Source organism: Apteryx rowi, unplaced genomic scaffold (genome assembly GCF_003343035.1).
Source record: "Apteryx rowi isolate R43461 unplaced genomic scaffold, aptRow1 scaffold_4, whole genome shotgun sequence".
NCBI lineage: Eukaryota > Metazoa > Chordata > Aves > Apterygiformes > Apterygidae > Apteryx > Apteryx rowi.
The window spans coordinates 4,197,107-4,217,682 of NW_020450529.1; the positions used below are offsets into that span (position 1 = coordinate 4,197,107).

General features: G+C 41.8%; 1 protein-coding gene across 3 annotated transcripts in view; it reads right to left on the bottom strand.

The window, feature by feature from the left end:
- CHL1 (cell adhesion molecule L1 like) overlaps positions 1–18,739 on the bottom strand; it is a 59,890-nt gene extending 41,151 nt beyond the window's left edge. For 2 of the 3 annotated variants that reach the window (XM_026074911.1, XM_026074909.1), the window contains exons 1-6: positions 18,567–18,739; positions 15,464–15,569; positions 13,331–13,521; positions 4,264–4,386; positions 3,063–3,233; positions 1,316–1,363 (exon numbers count right to left, since the gene is read on the bottom strand). In XM_026074911.1, coding sequence (XP_025930696.1) covers positions 1,316–1,363; positions 3,063–3,233; positions 4,264–4,386; positions 13,331–13,521; positions 15,464–15,569; positions 18,567–18,657 — 730 coding nt within the window. In that variant the 5' untranslated portion in view covers positions 18,658–18,739. The remainder of the gene's footprint in view (positions 1–1,315; positions 1,364–3,062; positions 3,234–4,263; positions 4,387–13,330; positions 13,522–15,463; positions 15,570–18,566) is intronic. The other variant, XM_026074910.1, reaches the window with a different exon arrangement.
- Between the last annotated feature and the right edge of the window lie 1,837 nt (positions 18,740–20,576).

The window sequence follows — 20,576 nt, forward strand, 5'->3', positions numbered from 1 at the left end:
AATAGTCATTTACAGATGATTTGTTAAAAGACTATGTATTCTTCTAAACTGCTTTTCCTGAACCATTTTTTTCCTCCCCCGCCTCCCCTTGCTTTGTATCTCCCCAAACGTGTGTGTCACAAGCGTTGAGAGCTGCAGCAGGACACGCGGTGCCCAAGGTATTCTCCTCCCGGGCCCTGGACACGCTTCCCCTCCTTGCCCGTTTTCCATCTGCCCTCCACCTCCCGTTGCCAAAGGCAGGCAATCGCCTTCCCAAGCTGCGACAACAAAGTCCAGACATTTCTCCAAGGGTAAATCGTTTACTGAATGTCTGTCGCTCTGCACAAGCTCTGCTTGTTCTGTGCCCAACGGGTTGCCTCCACGGGCCAAGTCTTTGAGGACTGACCAGTGCTTTGAGTTATCCATCCTGAAACACTCCGAGAGAACCCACTTTCCAAAAACTTGTGAGCCTGATCAGCAAAACAAGGTCTTTCAGGCATTTCAAATTTGGCATGTCAAAAACAGACGTTCTCTGAACCAATTTAGYCAAATATATCAGAATCGAGAGCTACATTTGAAAACCATGATCCTCATTTTTAAATATTTAAAACAAAATTAATTGGGTGGAGAATTACAGGAATGCTGCTAGCTGTAATTGACCTATCTGTGTTGTCTGCATAAAGGTCAGTAGCACATTTTCAGGATATTGCTGCACAAAGTAAGGGAAGATGTTAATCTACAGGAGGAGAACCGCTCCGTTGTGGCGCTTACCTGCGGTGAATATCAAGCAGCGTAATCTACAGCCAGAGGGAACTATCCCACATTTACAATGAGGGATAGCTAGAGATGTGAACGGTTTCTACAGAGCAACTGAAGCTCTGTAAATCCACACCTTAAGCTTACCCTGGCGTAACGCAGCCATGCAGAGTATCTTCTTTGTGACCCTTCAGACGTGAGTTCATCTGCGGGTACCTAGAGCCAGTGTCTTCCTAACCACCAGAGGAAGATGCAGAGCATCCAGCTTTGGCTCCTGCTCTGAATGGCCCCTCCATTTGTAATGCAAGAAACCAAGGGCATCAGCCTCCTARCTTAACATTACATTAGGAAATGTGAATGTCTTTTCATAAGTAAGAAAACTACCTCCTTGTTAAAACCCTTCTGATTTCTGTCAAAAAGTAAAAGATGAGCAAATTGCACTCCATGGGCCACTTAAATCCAGCCTACCATAATAAAAAGGCTTTTGCGATTTTTTTTTTCCCCTGAGCAGCAGCTCATATTTCATCTCCGCTGGTAGATTCCCAATTTAAAGGCTAAATAACAGATGCATTTAACTCACCCTTAGTAACCGCAGCATTAGGTGAGCCTGAGTCATTAGCATGTTTAACTGAAATAAATAAAAGTGACAACCAAATACAAACATGCATAGTTGATATAGGATCAAAAGAAACAATAAATCAACCAAAACAAAACAAGCAATGCGCTCCCCAAAAATTTCTGCCATAAAAGAAATAAACAGAAAGAATTTAATATAAATCAGTGGATGAACAATGAATTTCTGAAAATATAAAGAAATATGCTAATGATATGCAATATTCCAAAATATACTTCATGGGTGATTTAATCATCATTTCATCCAAGCTACCTGGTATCATACAAGATCAACAAGCTCTGAGCACCCACTAAAAAGAAATTGTATAAAATCTGCCCAGTCTCTTTTCTCTTATTGTTTACCTTTCCTCCATGTATATATATTTTTTAATATAGTCCCTTTAACAGTGACTTGGCACAGAGAGGAACAGGCAGTTTCATGCTGAGTTTACAAAACCCTCTAAGAATACACCTCACTTTTAAACCTGCACCTAGTCTCACTGCTTCAATGGCAAGATGCTTGCACTTAAGTGTTTTTCTGGACTAGAGCCAGGGTTATCGGAGGCCCCAGAATCAAACCCTGTCTCATTTTTCTCTAATCTGTGTGCCCATGTGTGTGGGAACTGGACACATTATAAAAGCTACGGAGAACAGTATTTCATTTTGATATTTTTCTCACAATTATTATCCTAAGATATGATTTAAGCAAGTATTAAGATTTACAAACCCAGTATTAATTCTTTATCTTTTTATCCCAACAAGAATACTCTCAAAATCATATATTAAATATTAAGGCTTTCATTTGGGAAGAAAAATATCCTTGGCTTTCTGGGCTACATAAGCCCAAAAGGTCAGAAGTATTAGAGAAACAGAAGGTTGATATTAAGGGCACAGGAAGCCTAAACTAGTGTTAAAAGCAATACTAGAAACTATTACAACTGAAAGAAATTCAAGCAAAAAGGGATGGATCTCCAGCCAGTATAAGCTGCTTTAGATCCACTGGCTTCCGTAGGCTTTGCTGATTTAATACAGCTGAGAATGTGGCCTAAAACACTTTGATCCTTCTGAATATTTGTATTCCTGTCTGTAATTTCTAAAACCGTTCCTGCACACCCCATGCATTCAGCTGGATTGCTCCTTGCACAGCTGGAACGAGCAGCTTGCTACAGCAGCAGACCCATACGCACACGCGCAAGGCGCACGCACAGGCAGAGCCCACAACACTCCCAGGGAGCCTCAGGTGCGGGCAAAGTCCTTTCAAGCCCTCTAACATCACRTCAGCGAGTGACCAACTCCCCCTGATGGGACACTTGAGCTGGTCCCTAACGTCACACTTCCCAGCCTCATCGCTAAGCACAGACTAAAGCTCAGGGAGAAGGAGGCCACATAAGATGCTTCAAGATCCCGTGAAGTCCAGCTGTGACCAACTGGACTACACTGGACACGGATTTTCCAGATTAGTCGTCATTACTCTCTGACGGGAGAACAGGAGGAAGACAGGGGCATTTTGGGGCCCAACAGCTGCAAAAAGCTTTTATCAGTTGGACTTAGCCCTTAGAGTAGGGTTAATAATGCATGAATAAGCATAGTAACATGTATTATCTTCAGAGAGAATCATATCAGAGACCCATGGCACACATTTGCCTTTGCTGGCGCCTGGGGAGTTAAAAAAGAAAAACAACAGAAAGYAAGAAACAACTCATCTACAGACTTACAACGGGAAACCTTCAGTGTCATTGGCATTTTCTGCACAATCGTCCTCAGTCTTGGAAATGCTGCAAAGCAACAATAATCACTTCGACTGTCGTTTTCTTCCACATTTGCAAAGTAGAGATCTCCCTTAAGGCTCATGGAGACCCTTTCATCTTGTGGAATGTGCTGCAAATCTAGCAAGAAAAAATAATTATGACATGGTAACGATACCAAGCTGTTTCACCAATACGACTACTAACACTTTCCTGTCATATGTTTGCTTCCAGATAGAGAATATAACATTGAAGCAAGAGAGGCAGAAGGTTCAGCATAACCAATGAGTTATTTACCCATATTCAACATAAAATACTGAGTACCAAGTTCCTGGTCAGATCAAAGAAAATTCCAGCACCTTTCGATGATTCAAAGGGCTGTAATGATGCTATGGAGGTCGCGATTACAGATTTCTCCTATAGCTAATCTCCCAAGCACTTGTTCTTCTGCATTATAGATTCTGTATTATAGATAACCTGTATTACAGATTACAGCAAGGAAGCATACGCTAAGGTTATTGTATTGTCTCGTTGGTGATCCAGTCAAATGCAGGTCTGTGCGAAAGATGTATGTCAGGAGTAGAGAGACTGCCTTATAAGATCAGAGGTTTAATCTGGCATCCTGTCTCTGAAATTACTTCGTCAGCATTAGAAACAAACCCCAAGTGTCGTGAAAGCAATCTGAGTTACTTCTGCTTCTCACAAGCAAGAATTTCTCACAGAATACAAATGCTAAAGAAGAACGCAAGAGAAATCCTCAAAGAACTAATTATGCATACCTGACAGATTTTTTTTCTTCATGTCATAAATTAACCATTATGCAAAGAGGAAAATAATAATGATAGAAAAATGTACTTGGATATATTTAGCCATCTCTACTGGAAATGTAGTGGTCCTCATTACTGGTAGATTCTTCAACTGATTTTTAATCCACCTGAACTCATAAATTTAATAACATGTTGTGTAAATGTATTCTAAAATTTAACTGTGTTTTATGTAAAAATATATCTCCATCCATCATTTTTAAATTTAGTTTTTCAATTTCCAGATCTTTTTCCTAAGCACTTGCACAATTATTATTCCCATCACTTATGCATATTGAATGAAACTGCTCCAGAAGACAAATGTTTTGACTCTCTGCATGTGAGTTGTGTGCAAATTGATTACTTACCAATATTCATCCAATAGATATGCAATGGTGGGATGCCTTTTGGGGGGTTACAATGCAAAATCACAGAATCACCATGCTCCACATCAAGGGGCTCAATTTTTTCTTTTGGGAATTTTGGCACACCTATACAGAAGAAAAAAAAAGTTCCTCTTTTCTTGTTATCCTTTAAAATTTTGCCTTTTGCACCCCCCTTAATATACATCTTAATAAAATATTTACCTTACATTTGCATTCTCTGCCTTTAGTTGCTGCAATTATTTATCTAACGACCTAGAGTAACAGTGCAGCTTATTAACAGTAAGAAATCCCTGCTGGCATTCCTCAAATGCAAAGGTTGTAGTATCGAAAGCCTGGCAGTTGAACGGTGGTGTTTAACCTTTGTCTGTAACATGCATGAGCTTTGGCTGGACCTCATTTTAAAGTATTTATTTTCAAATGTTTTCTCTAGTCMATCTACCTGTACTGTTTGGAAGGGAAAGCTCAAGGCCTTACAGAATCCAAGCCTGAGCCTAAGAGGGGCACAGACGAGGGCATACTGCTGGATCCCCGCTGCTCGCTGGAGAGCAGAAAACAGGCTGCCAGTACAGTATGTTCTGCAAAATCTTGACTAAAAGGTGGTTCCCAAGGCGCCATTGCAAGTCAACACAAGTGAGGACAATCATCAGGCAACTATTCCGGCTGGTGCCTGGAGTTGCCCCTACTCTAATCTCTTGCCAGAACTGATAAAGTATGATAAAAAAAGGCAATACTGCCTCTTCATCCCCTCAAGTGTAATACCGTTGCTGTGCACACCTGCAGGCTTCCTTAGCAAGCTTGTCCCGCAAGACGCAGAGACCAGCTTTACACAAAAGAATACCCATGGGTGCACAAGGCTGCATTATTCAGGCTTAAATATAGATTAAAGTAATTAATGGATCAAGGACTTGATTAAACACTTAGAGCCAAGAGAGTCAACGCTGATGTCAGCAGGCTGCGTTTAAGAAGAAGCAACCATCTTCCACTTAGGCTGAGGCGTCAGCCAAAGCTTGAGTCGAGCTGGCCAAACCGGGGCGACCCAGCCAACCTCCGCAGGCCCAGGCTGCGCCGAAAGGAAGCAGAGCTCACCTCGAGCCCACACCAAGCTCCGCGCCGGAAAGCTGCCCTTCAGAGATTACTGCGGACAAATCAACCTGCAAAATGCAACCACTCCTTAAACAAATTTAGCTGAGACAGTTTCAGGGCGGACGCTATCTTTGCTTTCATCCCAGGCAAGTTCAAACTAGTGAAAGTTTCAGTTCAGGCAACTGCACTAAACAGCAAAATCAACAGCAATTAAACAGCACAAGAATGAAAGTATCCGGGCTGCGCTGAACCAAACCGGCATGGCAAAAATTGTCATCTTGGCATTCAAGACGTGAAAAGGAAATCTGATAGAGAATAAAAAATGTAAAATATTAGTGGGACAGCAGCCCTACAGGATAGCTACAGCATCCTGTCTTACAGGAATGCCTCTGAACAGTGGTAAACTACTTTYGGTAAGGTTGCTCATCTATAAATAAAAAATTGAAGCAGTAGATGGTAAGGGCTATATTGTTTTGAAGGCCTAGCTATTTAGCATCTCCCTGTCTGTCCCCTAAATATTAACGTTATTGGCCCTAACTCACTGAGTTAGGAGAGAGTCTGCGATTTGCCTTCCTCCCAAGCCTGATGCCGCGCCGACCACCGCCAGGGCCTGGGTGGAGGACGGGGCCGACGCCAAGCGGCCCTTCCACCGGCACACACCAGAACAGTGCGGAGGGGCACGAACGCAGCACCACGGCTCCAAGGAGGCTTCATACATCGTTATGCTTTCCTGGATATTAGTAAATAATACAATAATAACAAGCAATCACAATAACGTTGATTGCCTGGATGCTGATTGTGCATAGATTTAATCTCAAGAAAGAAATTAGATTATTAATACATTATGGATTCTTTGGACAGGCTAATGAACATCACCTACTCTAGAGGTGAAATTTCAGATAATAGAGGGAACAACACAATCAAATCCAATGCCTTCAATAACCGGTGCTCTTCAAGCCCTGGAAAGTGCATCTGCTAACTGCTAGAGAGCTGAAACGTTTTCTAGAAGAAAAAAGCAGATTTGTTGATCTAAAACTTGCTAACTGTTCCCAACAACACATTGCTTTCAACGAAACTTTAAGAAAGCAGGATCAGGTGAAGGGTAGGGGATTTCTGACTAGAGACAACAAACAAGGAGATCAGCAAATAGACTAACACTCAAATCACTCACCTATGACACTGGGAACTCTTGTTCAAACCCCTTTTCTGCCAGATATGGCACAAAGACTAAATCTGGGTCTCCAAGATCCTTCCTGGTTACCATAAGCACTGGTCTCTTCAGTCAATTTCTTTAGTCAATAATTACAGAATTATGCAAAAAGATACTAATTCCCAACACAAGAGTGAAAAATTATGGTCTCAGAGACAATACAGTACGGCGTTCATTTAAAGTACATGGTCCAGACTTCCACCTCTGGTCCCAAAGAGGGGAAGCAGGAACTTGAATCTGACCATCTAACATCTCCAACAGATATTTGAACCACAAGGTGGTCAGGTCTTCTGGGTTCTGCTATGCTGTTTTGTTTTGCTTCATTCTTTGTGAAAACCATTGAAAAATCTTGATTTTCCCTCAGGGCAGAACTTGGAGTGTTTTGAACCCTTGAAGTTTTGCAAGAGAGGAAAATTCAGCTTTTATGATAATTTCCTGAGCCAAATTCTTCTGACAATTATATTAAGTTGAAATTTAGGCCAATGTCCCACTGATTTACTTGCTGAGACCCAATCTGTCTCAACGACTAGAAAGACAACTGCTTCTGAATTCTGCAGGAGGAGATTTATTGAGACTCAGAAGCAAATATCATATCAGACTTTGGCTCTTGCACGTTTGCCTTTAGTACATGTATGTAGGCAACACTTTTTTTTGCAGTACTCCTCTGTTGTAATTAGAGGATCTGTCGGAATCACTCACTACTGATTYGTGACTGATCACAGAAACAATCGCAACTGAATTAAGCTAGAAAGTATTATGCAAGATTAATTTATGATGAAAGTGTTTAGTACTGTATGGAGTTATCAACGCAGCACATGGACACTATAAAATTTACAACCAATTGATCTCTCCGCAGTGATATCATTAAAACTGTCGTGTCAATCTTTCATGCAATTCCCCGCACACACAGCTATAATGAGAGGGGCCAGAGAATCGTGCAGAGCTCCAAGCGCTGCATCTCACATATCCACGACACAGGGGAGAACAACATTATTTAACGGTTCTGCAAAAGGCTGGCTGCAATGCCAGCAGGAGGATGCTCTCGCCACGCAAGCAATCAAGTGACGTATAGAACAGACATTGGGAAGATGAAAAACTGCACATCTGACTTCTGGCGTGCAAAAGCATCTTCTAAGTGCTCGCTGTGGCACAGAAAGCTCTCCAAATCGTCTTGGGAAAGGCTTCCCTGCCCAAGTATTACTTCCTGTCAAAGCTGGGTCTTGAAGACTGTTCAGCACTCAAAGAACAGAGCCACATTGCTTTGACAGCGGGCAAACCAAGAAAATGAAAGATTAGCAGTGTCCAGTCATTTGTATAATGAACCAGGCTCCGTTTAATCCCTTGTGTGACTCAAAGTTTAATGACCAAACTGTGCTTGAGATTAGGCTGAAATACCGCTGAGAAATTAAGTTGGCTGAGAGAAATTTCAGAAAGGAGGCTGGCTCCCTCCCTCCTACTTTTTACCCGTTCAGAAAATGTCATTTCTCAATGAAAAACAAACAGGAGGGAAACCAATACAGTGCAAAATAAAATCCAAATTTGAGTTTAGCAGTATAAATTCTGCAATGTATCAACCTGAGTCATGATACTTTGGTCCTCAACAGAATTACTTTAGATTTACTCAGGTAATGATCAGCACGCTTTGTCCCACTGCTTAGTTTTTGTCCTACTGCTAACAATTACAGTGATTTTACACAGCTATAACTGCCCTGATGATGTGAATTTATACCAGTTTTCATGAGCAGGAAGTGCATTGGATTTGGTATTTTACATGTAAAGTGTTAAAAGTTGAAGTAGAGAAGGAAAAGGATTTTTCCAGGAAACCGTATAAATTCTTGGGACCACTGTGTCTGGTTTCTACTAGAATCTGGTGTAAATTGAGAATGAGCTCATTACAATAAATCAGCAATTAAAAAATATTTTGGGAAACTACTGCATGGAAATATCACTACACACTAGATCTGTTTTTTATAACCTTGCCTGTGCTTTTGGACTCTGTTAAATCTGGGCAAAATGGATATTTAGTCTAACCTGTAATGGACAGTCTTAAGTTTCTTCCATGTAGAGAAATCCTTAAAGGATATAAGGATGAGGGAAAAGTGGACACAGTCAGGAAATTTCTATATCCTGGGAACTCCCAGCTCCTCAGACACTCTCATTAGTACCTGACCCATCTGTTCCACAAACTAGCCCCCAGGTCAATCTATAACTTGTCCAGTGAGCAGCCCAACACATCAAAGAATCACAGAAGTGACTTACAGTCACCGAGCACGAGTTGCACTGAATACAGCTTGGGCAGTTCCCAATACTCATCTCAGTGCATCCATTTCTATTTGGGTCCATGTAGCATATGCAGTAGTTAAACCTGTGATTTTCATTGCAGCCTTTGAACTGTTTATGAGATATGATTCTGCTTACTAACGGATTTTTTTAATTGCTGTGTTCAACTAAAAAAGCCAGGAAAGCCTGGCTGTTAACAAGACCACAGCAGTCAGTCCACTTGCTTTCAAAGAAGCTTTTATGAGGGAACCAGTGATGGTCACTCATTGGGTGTAAATCTCCCTTTATCGCCCTTTCTAGAATTATGGGCACTGGCAACTGTCAGAACAATCTCAATGATTTAGCTGGCCGGGAAAGTTGTCAAAAGTACAGGATGCTGGTTTAGGAGGCAGGAGGTTTAAGTTTTATTCCCACAGTGTGCAAATTCTCAGCACATTACCCTCTTCTGTTTTCTCTTCTATAAAACGAGTGAGCCTTCATGAAGTGTGTTACTGAGATCTCCTATTTTAATAGCTATTCAATATCTTTCAGTTACTTCACAATATTCACCAATGTTTTTGAATATTAAATACAGGTTTTGCTTTCTTTGAGCAGTGTAGAACTGATATTATTGACATAGCACTGGTTGCCAGTGGATAATTTTGTGTTTAGGCTATGTTTCACACCTCAGGTCTTCAACCTCTTAGAGCAAAGATTTAGAAATACGCAGCATAAACTTTAATGCCATCTGTTGCGAAGGGTCTTTCACATTAAGTCAATTAATGATGTTTAAACTGTACTTTTTCTCCTTCTTGTGGCATTGGGGCTACTCAGTAATTCAAGTAATAGATTCCCCTAAACGCAGGAGGAGGGTAGCTGGTGTCTGTGTTCTCCCCATTGCAATTCCTTTTCATTCTGTGCCCATCTTGTAACAATCGGAACTTTGTCAATGATACAAAACGTACACAGATCCCGAGAACCCATCATTCCCCATTCTCCTTAAAGTCATCATATATGGGGGAGGTGTGGTACTTTCATTATGTAGGTGACATTTAATGATCATTTCTGCTGACATTTCTATTGCCTTCCTGGACTGTCTACTGAGCGTAAACAATCTTTTGTTCTGCTTGTCAGCAGCAACCTTACTTTCCTTACAAACCCTGTATTCTACTTCTGCAGTGTAAATGTAATTTATGAAAAAAACTAACCTAGTCTGATGGTCTGACTTGATTTTCTTTTTTTGTTTGTTTTACTTCATTGGCATAGTGACTTGCCAAGTAGCTTACATTTTACTTGAATGCCGCTGGCAAAGCTCTGCAACCTCTGCATCATTATCATGAATGCATGTAGTGATCTCACATGTACCAGTCTCTGCTTCAGTACTTACTGGTGAATAGAGTTAATTTATCCCAAGCTCTTCTTGTCAGTGATTGCTTAATTTACAGAGGTTCTGTGCACCAGCAGCTCTCTTTCACTTGAGGAGAGTTGCAGAGTATCCAGCACTTCAGAATATCAAAGGTGTCCTTTTGTTACTCTCTGAATCCTGATTTAATTTGCAGCATATACAGTGCACAGTTAAATAAAGTAGTAGAAGAGTATGAATAAAAGTAAATGTGCCTTAAAAACAGTGGGAGTTGGATAAATCTCTCTCATAAACTATATGTCCCATTTATTTATTTTCTCGATTTAGGATTTTACATTTATTAGTACTGAAATTCCTCTCACATTCTACAGCCACCTTCTTTCTGACCTCCCAATTAATTTGTTGTGCACTACCCCCAGTACCATTTAATTAATTAACCTAGTCAGGTCAGGTACTGTCTTTGGCTAACCTCAGACTAAGAAACAAAGGTAAGGATGGGTGCAACGAATTCAGACCGGAAAAGTTTCAAATGATAGCCAAAAAGGAACAACAGAAATTTATTTTATTTTTCATTCACCTTTCAACATATGGGTTCACTGGTATTTGAAATTAATCAATGGAGAAATGAAAAACTACCTTCCTAAATTCCATTGGTTAAAAAAAACCCAAAAAACTGCAGTTAAGTCTCATCTTAAAGGAAGCTGCTAAAAGTAGCTTTCCATAGCTGGTGAAGTTTAGTTTTTTTAAATTCTCTTTGTTTCTTCTTTATATACAATCCATTCCCATGATCAGATCAGACTAGTTGTCTGCCCATGTCCCAGTTTGAAGTCATTTTTCTGACATGGTAACCAGTGCTCCAGGTGAAGTTCCTCCAGCTCATATTTCAGGCCACCCATGCATCCACTGATCGCTATACGATCTTGCCTTACCTTCCTGTTACATCCAGACCACAAGTGCTTACGTTTATTGGTACAAAGCTGGTTCTAGCCACATCGCTCTAACCGATGCCCAACTACACGACCTTGAGCTTTGTATCAGCAAATTTCATCCCGCTTCTGCAACCCTGGTCCTCAAAATCACCCAATTCTCCCTCTACTTTCCTCTGCGCTAACAATGGAAGGCCACACTCACGTGATCAGAAACCTTCCTTACCACATTTTTGAGCTCATTCACCATTCGTTTCCATGTTTTTAACGTTCTCCCCTCTTATGCCAAAGGCTGAATGCTACTGACACCAGACTAACGAACACTACAGTTGATCGGATCACTTCTCCTCGGCCTTTCAGGCATCTGCATCGTTTGCTGTTTTGCAGCAACAGGCTGCTGCTTCTCCCTTCCCTCCCCCAGCTGCACATTTCACGTTGCAGGGCTTTCCTCGCTCTGACATGCAGACCACAGTGGCCTCCCAGTACCTGGACACTCGTTCCCAGTTGCCAAGCTGAAATACTACAGTCTTACAACTCTTAGTAGCATTTGTTTTCCAGCCAACATATAGAAAGTTGTAGTATCACATGATCCCTAATTCTTTTCCAAACAAATTTCTGTAGTATTAGAGAGCACTTCAAATTTAATTTGAGTCTACCCAAAATGCCTTTTACAATAATTCCCCAAAGTGATTTGACTCAAACCAATTTTTCTTTTTTCTGACAATTATTTCTTACTCCTTTATTGCCTGCTGCATTTTTAATGTGCAACACTATTTCATGATCTATGCCATTATTTCTATCTTTCTCGAACAGTTAATATTGAAAGCAGTAACTGTACTGCAGTTAGGATGGCTACTCAGCCATTTTTTCCTGTTATCCCTGAAATATTTGTTTCACCTCTCCAAATAGTGCAATTGATCTTGCTGGTGTATTGGCACCAGCTCACAAACAAATTTTCCCTGGCTAGGTTAGGTACAGAACTTATGTGACTGCAACTCTCATCAATATTTATGCTTTCTTCTTTACAGAATGAGACAAGTATTAGAAGTAGTAGCATCAAGAAAGCAAAGAGAGGCTTTAAGCAAATGCAAATCAAAAAACAATTCTTATGGGTTTTATGAAACAGGCAAAGCATGTGCTTTAGAAAGGCATTTAAATAGTCAAGTCAAAGCAAGTAATTTTCACTGTCATTGAACATTCAGTTCTCCTGAGATGGCTATTAAAAAGTTTACACCAATTTACCCACTGGCCTACCCTCTAGAGGCAACGCATGGTAGAAGATTTTCAGCAAGCAGAAGAAAACAATAAATGTTTTCAAAATTAATATAGCTGGGAAAATATATGCATAATTTACCCAGTTGCTTTTGTATTAATTAAAGCAGGTAGGGAGCATCAGTATCACTGCTAGAAAACCCAAAGATTTTCCTCCTCAAAAATAGGAACTAGTAATTTTGTGGAAATAGCTTGAGACTGCTGCATCAACTCCGGGCGAGAAAGCCGCGCGGCCAGGCTACGGCCACGCTGCCGCCCTGCAGCTAGCAAAGTCTGGTCCTCCCCACCACAGTGGTCTAGGGATGCCCTTAGAGAGGCTGGGAGGGAGACAGCAAGCCTTGTATTACTTGGCAGATTAATTTAGAAGCAGCTGAACTGCCAATTATATCTGAATTCCCAGATGATAGTTTTACGGGGTGAGCCCCTCGCAATTCTGCAGCCACTAAAATCCAGGAAAATTCATCCAGTCAGGGTATTACATCAAGGTGAGGATGCTTTACTACGCTGTTGTTCATGACAGGGTTGGACAGCTGTGGCAATACAGCATTAAAACCTCAGAATGCTTGTACTGCAAAATCCCACTAAAGCAAATCAGAAGAATGGCAGAGTTATCCCTAAAATAATTTTCTCAAACCCTCTCTGTCTGAAAAGCTAATAAAATGAAGGGTATTGAATTTAAAACTTTCGAGTATTTCTCTAGAGATGCTCACACAAACATGGAGGACACTAAGGAAAAACATATACCATTTTGAAAATGGAAACCAAATCATTCCAGGGAGCCCTTAAAATTTTTCCTTCCAATACTCACTGAATATCAAACAACACACATTTTGCTATATACCACGTTAGCAACTAGTCCTCTCCCACTTAATTTGAGGAGACACAGTTTTCCACCTTAAAAAGAAAACAAAACAAAAACAAATAAAAAGCCCTTACTTGGAACAATAAGTTCAATTTCTTCTGACATGGCAGTTCCCAGAGCGTTGGATGCATAGCAACGGTATTTCCCTTGGAAATTAGTGATGATTCCATGGTTTTGGATCACAAATGTTCCAGAATTGTTAAATGTAAGTATCCTAGGGTCAGACAATAAATCGAACGGTTTTCCATCCTTAGTCCAGTTGAAACTGAAAAATAATACAATGATTACAAAGGACAGCTCACAGAATACAGTGCATATGAAGACAGGGGTAMATATGGGTCCAGTATTAAAGCAAAAGGCAAAACTGGTTACAAGGCCAGAGTTGGCTGGTAAAATGAACAATGCATTACCACAGCCCGGGCTAGCTATTGGGCACGTCTCTCCTCCTGCATCCTTACCTTTGGCTAACTGATTGTGACATGAAACAAGAATACAAAGCTTAAGGCAAGGACAACAAATGAAAGATGCCATCTGTCCGAAAGCAAGAGCCACACAGTGAAAGAAAGAATCGACAGGTTTGAGACAAAGCCATGTGCATCGGATAGTGCCTGGCACTTCTGCCTGGCAGGGATGGATAGGAACTATTTTCACTAACTATGGGAAATACCAGAGCTGAACCCAGCAGAAACTGAGCTGACCCTACCGAGTTTCTCCTGGTCTTGCAGTTTTGATGCTGCCGGGGTGTGATTTGACATATGTCTAAGTATTGGCATTTACCTATGTGAAAATCTCAGATGACTTGAAATTGGACTAAAATGATTCAAAATTAGAGACAGTTGAAAATAACATGCATTTAAGTGGAATATATACCAACACTTTTTTAAGAGCATAGATTGATGTCAACAAACACTTCACCAGTACTGGTAAAACTGCCTTGCTGTGGCATGGTGAGGAACGCGGGAGGGAAGAGCTGTGCCTCTGCCTCGCCCAGACATGGAGCACGGAGGCAAGCGCACAGCACAGAAAGACCCACATATTTCACAGTACAGGCAAGGCTAATATTTAGCTTTGCCTTTAGTTTTATTCTGATGAAATAGTAACATTATGTGTGTGTGTGKGKGGGGGGGTTAAACTTGTATTATGCACTCTAATTGATATTTCAGTCTTTAATTTTCAACATGGAAACAAAGCATTCTGATAACAACAGATAAAGTTATTCTGCGTTTTCTTTCTTTTTTTTTTTTAAATGTTTCATTTTACTTCATTCACTTTTCACCTGGGATTAAAATTAAAGCTCTTGGCAGAAAAAGTTCTACTGCCTAACTAGCTCTATTCATACATTTAAATATGCTGGAAAACTGCTCATTTATCCTTTGACAAACAGTGAAACAAAGCAAATCTGTTAACATACTACAGATCTCCATTCAGAGCCAACTTAAAAATGGTCAAATCATCTTGATATTGAAATAACATTTGCATTTTAAAGCAAGTTTAACTTGTGTTGCAGAGAAAAAAGAAGGGAAGTTTTAAACAGCAAAAATGACATGCAAACTAGCTACTAATTTAGCCCATACAATACCACAGTCACAGAAGTCATAGGGAGACCTTCTATTGTAACATTTTGTTAATCACATTTTCATTAAAAATCTTTTTCCCTTTTATACTGGTCTAAAATACATTATGCTTATCTTTGGAACTCCTTATATTTATTTGAATAACTGCTTTTGTTTACATTTGTAACACCACCACTGCCAYGATGATGTTAGGTATAGACAAGGTAGCTGATAAAATGCAAATGTGATCTCTGAATACCAGGTTTAATGTGTTTGGTATTTTTAGGGTTGCTGTGGAAAAAGGCAGAACAACAGCTGGGACTCTTTGATTATCATTACACACCTCATATCTTTTGCAGCATGGCCTAGACACACTCATGTAAATCACTGGGTGAACTCAGCACATACTAAAGAAATGAAACATCTCCSAACACGAAAAAGGCATGTTGATATCTATTTACGGAGTGAGGTAAAGATCAAACAACAAAAGCTGAATGGCCTAACTGGAAACACAAAGCTTAACCTAGCCTTAAGATTATGAGCAGGTTACTGTACATCAGCTATTCCTTTCCTCCTCAAAGAAAGATAATGTTCAGCAAAGGCTAAAAGCAAACTCAGTTTCTACTTGCTTCTCCGGGTGAAAGCAGTACTCACATGGGCTGCGGATTTCCTTTAGCTTCACATTTAATTGTGAAGTCCTCGTCGAAAGGGTAGGCGATCTGAGCGTTCGATTGCTCCGTGATCGTTGGAAGCTGTGCAACTGAACAGAAAGAGGAGACAGGATTAACACGCTATTCAAACAAAACGGTGCCTGGCTCGGGGTCCTTCTTCAGAAGGAACAAGGTCAGGATTGTTTTACTCCTGCAAACAGAGACTTGCCTTAAAAAAAGAAAAAGAAAGAAAAGAAAAAAAAAGGGATGATCATCATTATCTTTGTGGCATTGACAACACTCTCTGCTCTCTAGATTGAACACCATCATTGCCTGAGCACCAAAAGCAAGGCTTGACAGCCCGGTCTGCACCACTTCAGCTGAGGGAGGAAATGCCTCGGCAGGACGCAGTCACGGTTGCCCACCTCCTCGTCCTCCCTTTCACGGCTGCTCACCCTAGGCTTGATCCGACCCACAGTTAAGGCACTTGGGCCTCGTCCACTCAGCAGCTGACGAGATGGCCTGCAGATACCCTGAACCACAACAAACTCTGCTGCTCAACACGCTTTTCATCTGCTAGGTGCTAGCCCAGATTATTTTAACCCGCAGGAGACCTGAACTTGATCAACCGCTCACCAAGCCTCACCTAACCAGCACACTCCCACCTACAGCCACTCYGTCCAGGTCGGAGGAGCGTTTGGCCCCACGCTACAGCATCACGCACTGGTGTTCRCTCCTGAGCTCAGCCCCTGCCCACAGCTAAGCTTCTGCCTGCGACCAGCGCGGACGGATGAGGCGCTTGGCCTGGAGCGCAGACCTGGATCCCTGCTCCCGGCAGGCAGAGCGGCCTGGAGCGGGGCCACCTCAGACCCGGTCTGCTCCGTGCGGCTGCCCCGGGAAGACGCCGTAGCGTGTTCCTGYGGCATGACCGCAGGAGGCATCTTATAGGTTGCCCCAAAATTGCTGTTCCTGCTGCCTCTCTCATCCTTCTCCCCAGCTGACAGAGCCTCAGAAGACACCACAGTCATCTACAGACCCCTACAGATGGGAGTCTGCGTTTCAACTACAAAACAGGTCTGGAATCTGACAACTGCCATACTGTATTTGTTTTAACCTTTTAGTCAGGCAACTAGATAACCACTTTTATCCTCACTACAAATAAGACAAGCAGGGGAATCTCTTACATCTTCAGATGATTTAAGTATACGGAAAAGTGGATTTCAGTGAACAGCTACACACCTGACGACGCAGTTCCTGGAACATACCGTGTATTTGTTTATAAACGTAGCAACTCAACTGGGGCTTTAATATGAAGTAAACTTTTTATTGCAGCCAGAAATGATGAGGTAGGGCTCCGCACAAAAATATCCCACCAAAATCAACCAACACAGGCACGAACACTGCTTGTCAGCAGCCTGGCCTGCCTCATGTTTGCATGGACTGCTGGAATTAGTCAGTGGTGAAGTTAGTAACAAGTGGCTTTTTAATACACAGACGCACACATTCCCAAGCACACCCCCGCCCCAAGTAGCAAACTGCTGTTTCCATACTGGATAAAATTACCAGTAAATCCATGGATTACATAGATGACTCAATACATGCTCCAGGGTACAGCATGAGAAAAAAACGGTACCAGTCATACAGTTATGCAATGATGTTTCACTAACTTTCTTTCCAAGGGAATTAAAGTGTTGAGAAAGTCCGTGTAATAGAGAGGCACAATAGGGAATGCCCCCTGCGGTGCGGCTGGGGATAGATAATAGGATCATTGCATTGTTATAAACAGCAAGGAAGAAAATTAACACGCTCTTTGCTTTCTCTTAAGTCCAGGAAGCTCAAAGCTCGAGCAAAACGTGGTATCGCACCATACCATACAGTCTCAAATCCCTTGTACCTCTGTTAAACACTTCCAAGCCCACCAGCTTCACTGAGCACACATAATTCCTTTTTATTAAAATATAAAATGCTTCATTAAAGCATATTAAGGGCCAGATGGTTCCCCTGAGTAGGTGCTTAAAAACAGTGTCTGCCCAGTTTGTCCTGCACGTCACGGTCACAGATCCACTTTTACTCTATTTAAGCATAAGAAGCCACTGCAGTACTTGCTTCCAAAGAACTTCTACCTCCAAATGCTGGCAAACAGATTTGGACAGCTTAGAAGAATATGCTATAAACCTACCTGGCGCACTTCTCCTTTGCAGCCAGGAAGCCTGACAGACACCAGAGCTCTAACTGGTCGTGACAAGAGCCACACGATGCTCTGAAACTGGCCACTGACCTACTCTGATTAGAAATGGCCTCCATACAGGACCACCACGGCTTGGGGCTACAGCACCCAAACGCCTGCAAAGAATCTAGATTTCTTCTTTCCTAGTTATTTTACCTGCATAATTCATTCAAAAAACTATATTGTTGAGTGGTTTTTGTTTGTTTGTTTGTTTTTCCCCCGAAAGCAAACTCTGGTCTGTAATCCTCCTGGTCTATTTATGTGTGAAAAATGCAAGGCTTGGGAGGTGTGGGCTGTATTCCAGGCAATGGGGTCCACTGACTTTCATTGCATTGTCCCGTAGGAGGCTCATCCCACAATTTACACATGTACTGAAGACACACCAACCATGTAAAACAGGCAGTTTGAATGCATCATAGCCAAAAGTGGATAAAGTAGATGCTCCCCAGGGCAGTATGCAAGTCAYAGGAAATACTTCTCTGGGGACTAATGTACTCCCTGAGACATACACCTGCTCCTTTCTCAAACTGAAACAGCAGGCTGCAAGACAAGTAAGGGTGTACATACATCAAACAAGCTTCAGGGAGATTCAAAGACAAAAAGAGATATTTATGTGAAGGACAAAACTGAACCCTCTGAGCTAAGCAACATGTTGGATCTCAAACATCAGATATATGCTATTAGACAAGTCTACTGCTGCATTTAAACAGGTCCAAATAAAGTAACTTATATTTTTATCACATCCGAATTTCCCAAAGGCCATGTTCTGGCAGAATTAAATTCAAACTGGAACAACTGAAACTAGGATTTAATATTTTCTTCTTCAGGGAAAGGTTTAAAACCACAACAGCAAATTGTTCAGTAAATAGCTACAACCTACCTGATAATGGTATTTCAATAGCTGCTGCCAGATTCAATACAAAGAAAAACAGGCATATGGTGATCCTTTTTGTGCTTAATAGCATCTCCATCACTCTTCTGCAAACAAGGAGTCCAAACAGAATGAATGATACCGTATGCTTCCTCTCACCGTCAGTTCAAATCAGACGCAAGGATGTGAACTTGCAAGTCTAGTAAGGAGAAGACACAGTCATGTTAGTGTGCATTATTAGCTTGGCCCTAGTAAGGTTACTAAATAAAAGCCATACCTCAGGATTTGCAGCTAAATTGTGAATTGCACTAAGTGGTACAATTTCCTCTTCTCTCCCCCCACCCCCTGGCTTTTGGAAGTCCTATATTAAATTTGTAACAACAAAAGAAATACATGCACACATATGCACAAAGTACAAATCAGTTATACCACAGAAGTATAATTACTTTTTGCTTCGCACTGAGAAGCGGGGATGGCTCAAAATATGGTATATTTGTAATCATTCCAGTTCATAAATTTTCCTAATGAGAGCTGTGCAAGTTGAAAAGCGATGTAACAGATCTAATGAGAGAAATTTGGTACACTAATGACCCTATTCATAAATCTCATATGTCTTTTATCTTTCATTTCTGTTTAAAAAAGGACATTTAGTCCAATTGAGTTCATTAATAAGGACAAGAACATGAGACCTTTGCTTTTCTTCTGTAATCCCAGAACTACTGTAGGTTTTACACAACCCATTATACATCCTTAGGTTCTCCATTACAAGGCAAAAATGTCAGCAGTCTGCCAAAAGGAGAAAAAATTCAGCTCTAATAAGCATTTAACTGCAGCTCACGGAGGAGTAAAGGAGAGAATTCTACAAATGGGGGCATACAGAGGATTTCAGTTCTCATCATCACTTGCAGCATCTCACTGACATATTAACTAGCATAAGATACATTTTGTACCTGCGTATCTACTAACGCTTACTGTTTATAGGACAGTAATCTCAGTAGAATTTAGTTCTCAAGATAATTTTGCAAGAACAATTTTCAAGACAGGGTTACTTATGTTGCAGGTAAGGACCCAACATCACCAGCAGTGGAAATAACAGCAGTTAGTTGCCACGTATTTCAGGCTAAGTATGTCCAAAGTCCCTGGGCAGGTCTCCTGCTCAGCAGCAGATGAGCCGTGGGGTGCACGCTCCACGCGGCTGCCAGAGGACACGTGTCCTCCAGCTAGCTCTGATTCAAGTCACCAAGTCCAAAGGCAGAGCTACATGAACCTGGTGACACATTTCCAGGCTAAGCCTGGCCAGACCTTGTATCTTTGCACGTACCACTTGGTTGATCCACAGCTCAGAAAACCAGTCCCTGGATAAGCGAGCGCAGTTGGTGTGCTGGGGGCAGGCAGGAGGGGCAGTTCTGCCTCAAAGCCTCGCCGGCCCCCGGCAGCGCGCTGGGAAACCCGCTGGGAAACGCGCCTCCTCGCTAAGCACGGCTAGTTGGAGCTGGATGCAGAAACAGCTTATGCTGTGAGCAATGCAACCGGCACAGCCAGGTCCGGGAGGGTTTTGCTCCTGATAGTTGGATTTGCTGGACCTCAGCAAAGCGCAAGTTCTAGGCAGAGATTTCCCTTTTATTCATCGCGTTCCCTGTTGCTGTGTTATTTCTCTGAGATGAGGAGCAGTTTGTGCTGCGGCCCTTTCTCCTGAAGGCCTTAATAGGATATCTTTTGTGTACTTGGTCACCAGTTCATGAAAATTTACTGGAAGTTAACATCTCTGAGACCAAAATCCCTGGGTCAAGATTGAAACTGGCCAACGAGGGGACAATAGGCAGACAGTATAATCACATAAGCCTCATTTATTTAGAAATGAGGCTAAAAACCAGATGTCTTGTAAGTCTCTTAGGCACTGAGCGTTCTTTGATGGAAGACGCTGTCTAATCCGCTTACGTGGCCCAGGGAAGCCGGTGCYGCGAGCCGGCCAGGGTGCAGGGAGGGCCGGGCACCGCCGGCTCGCTCGCAGTCACCCGG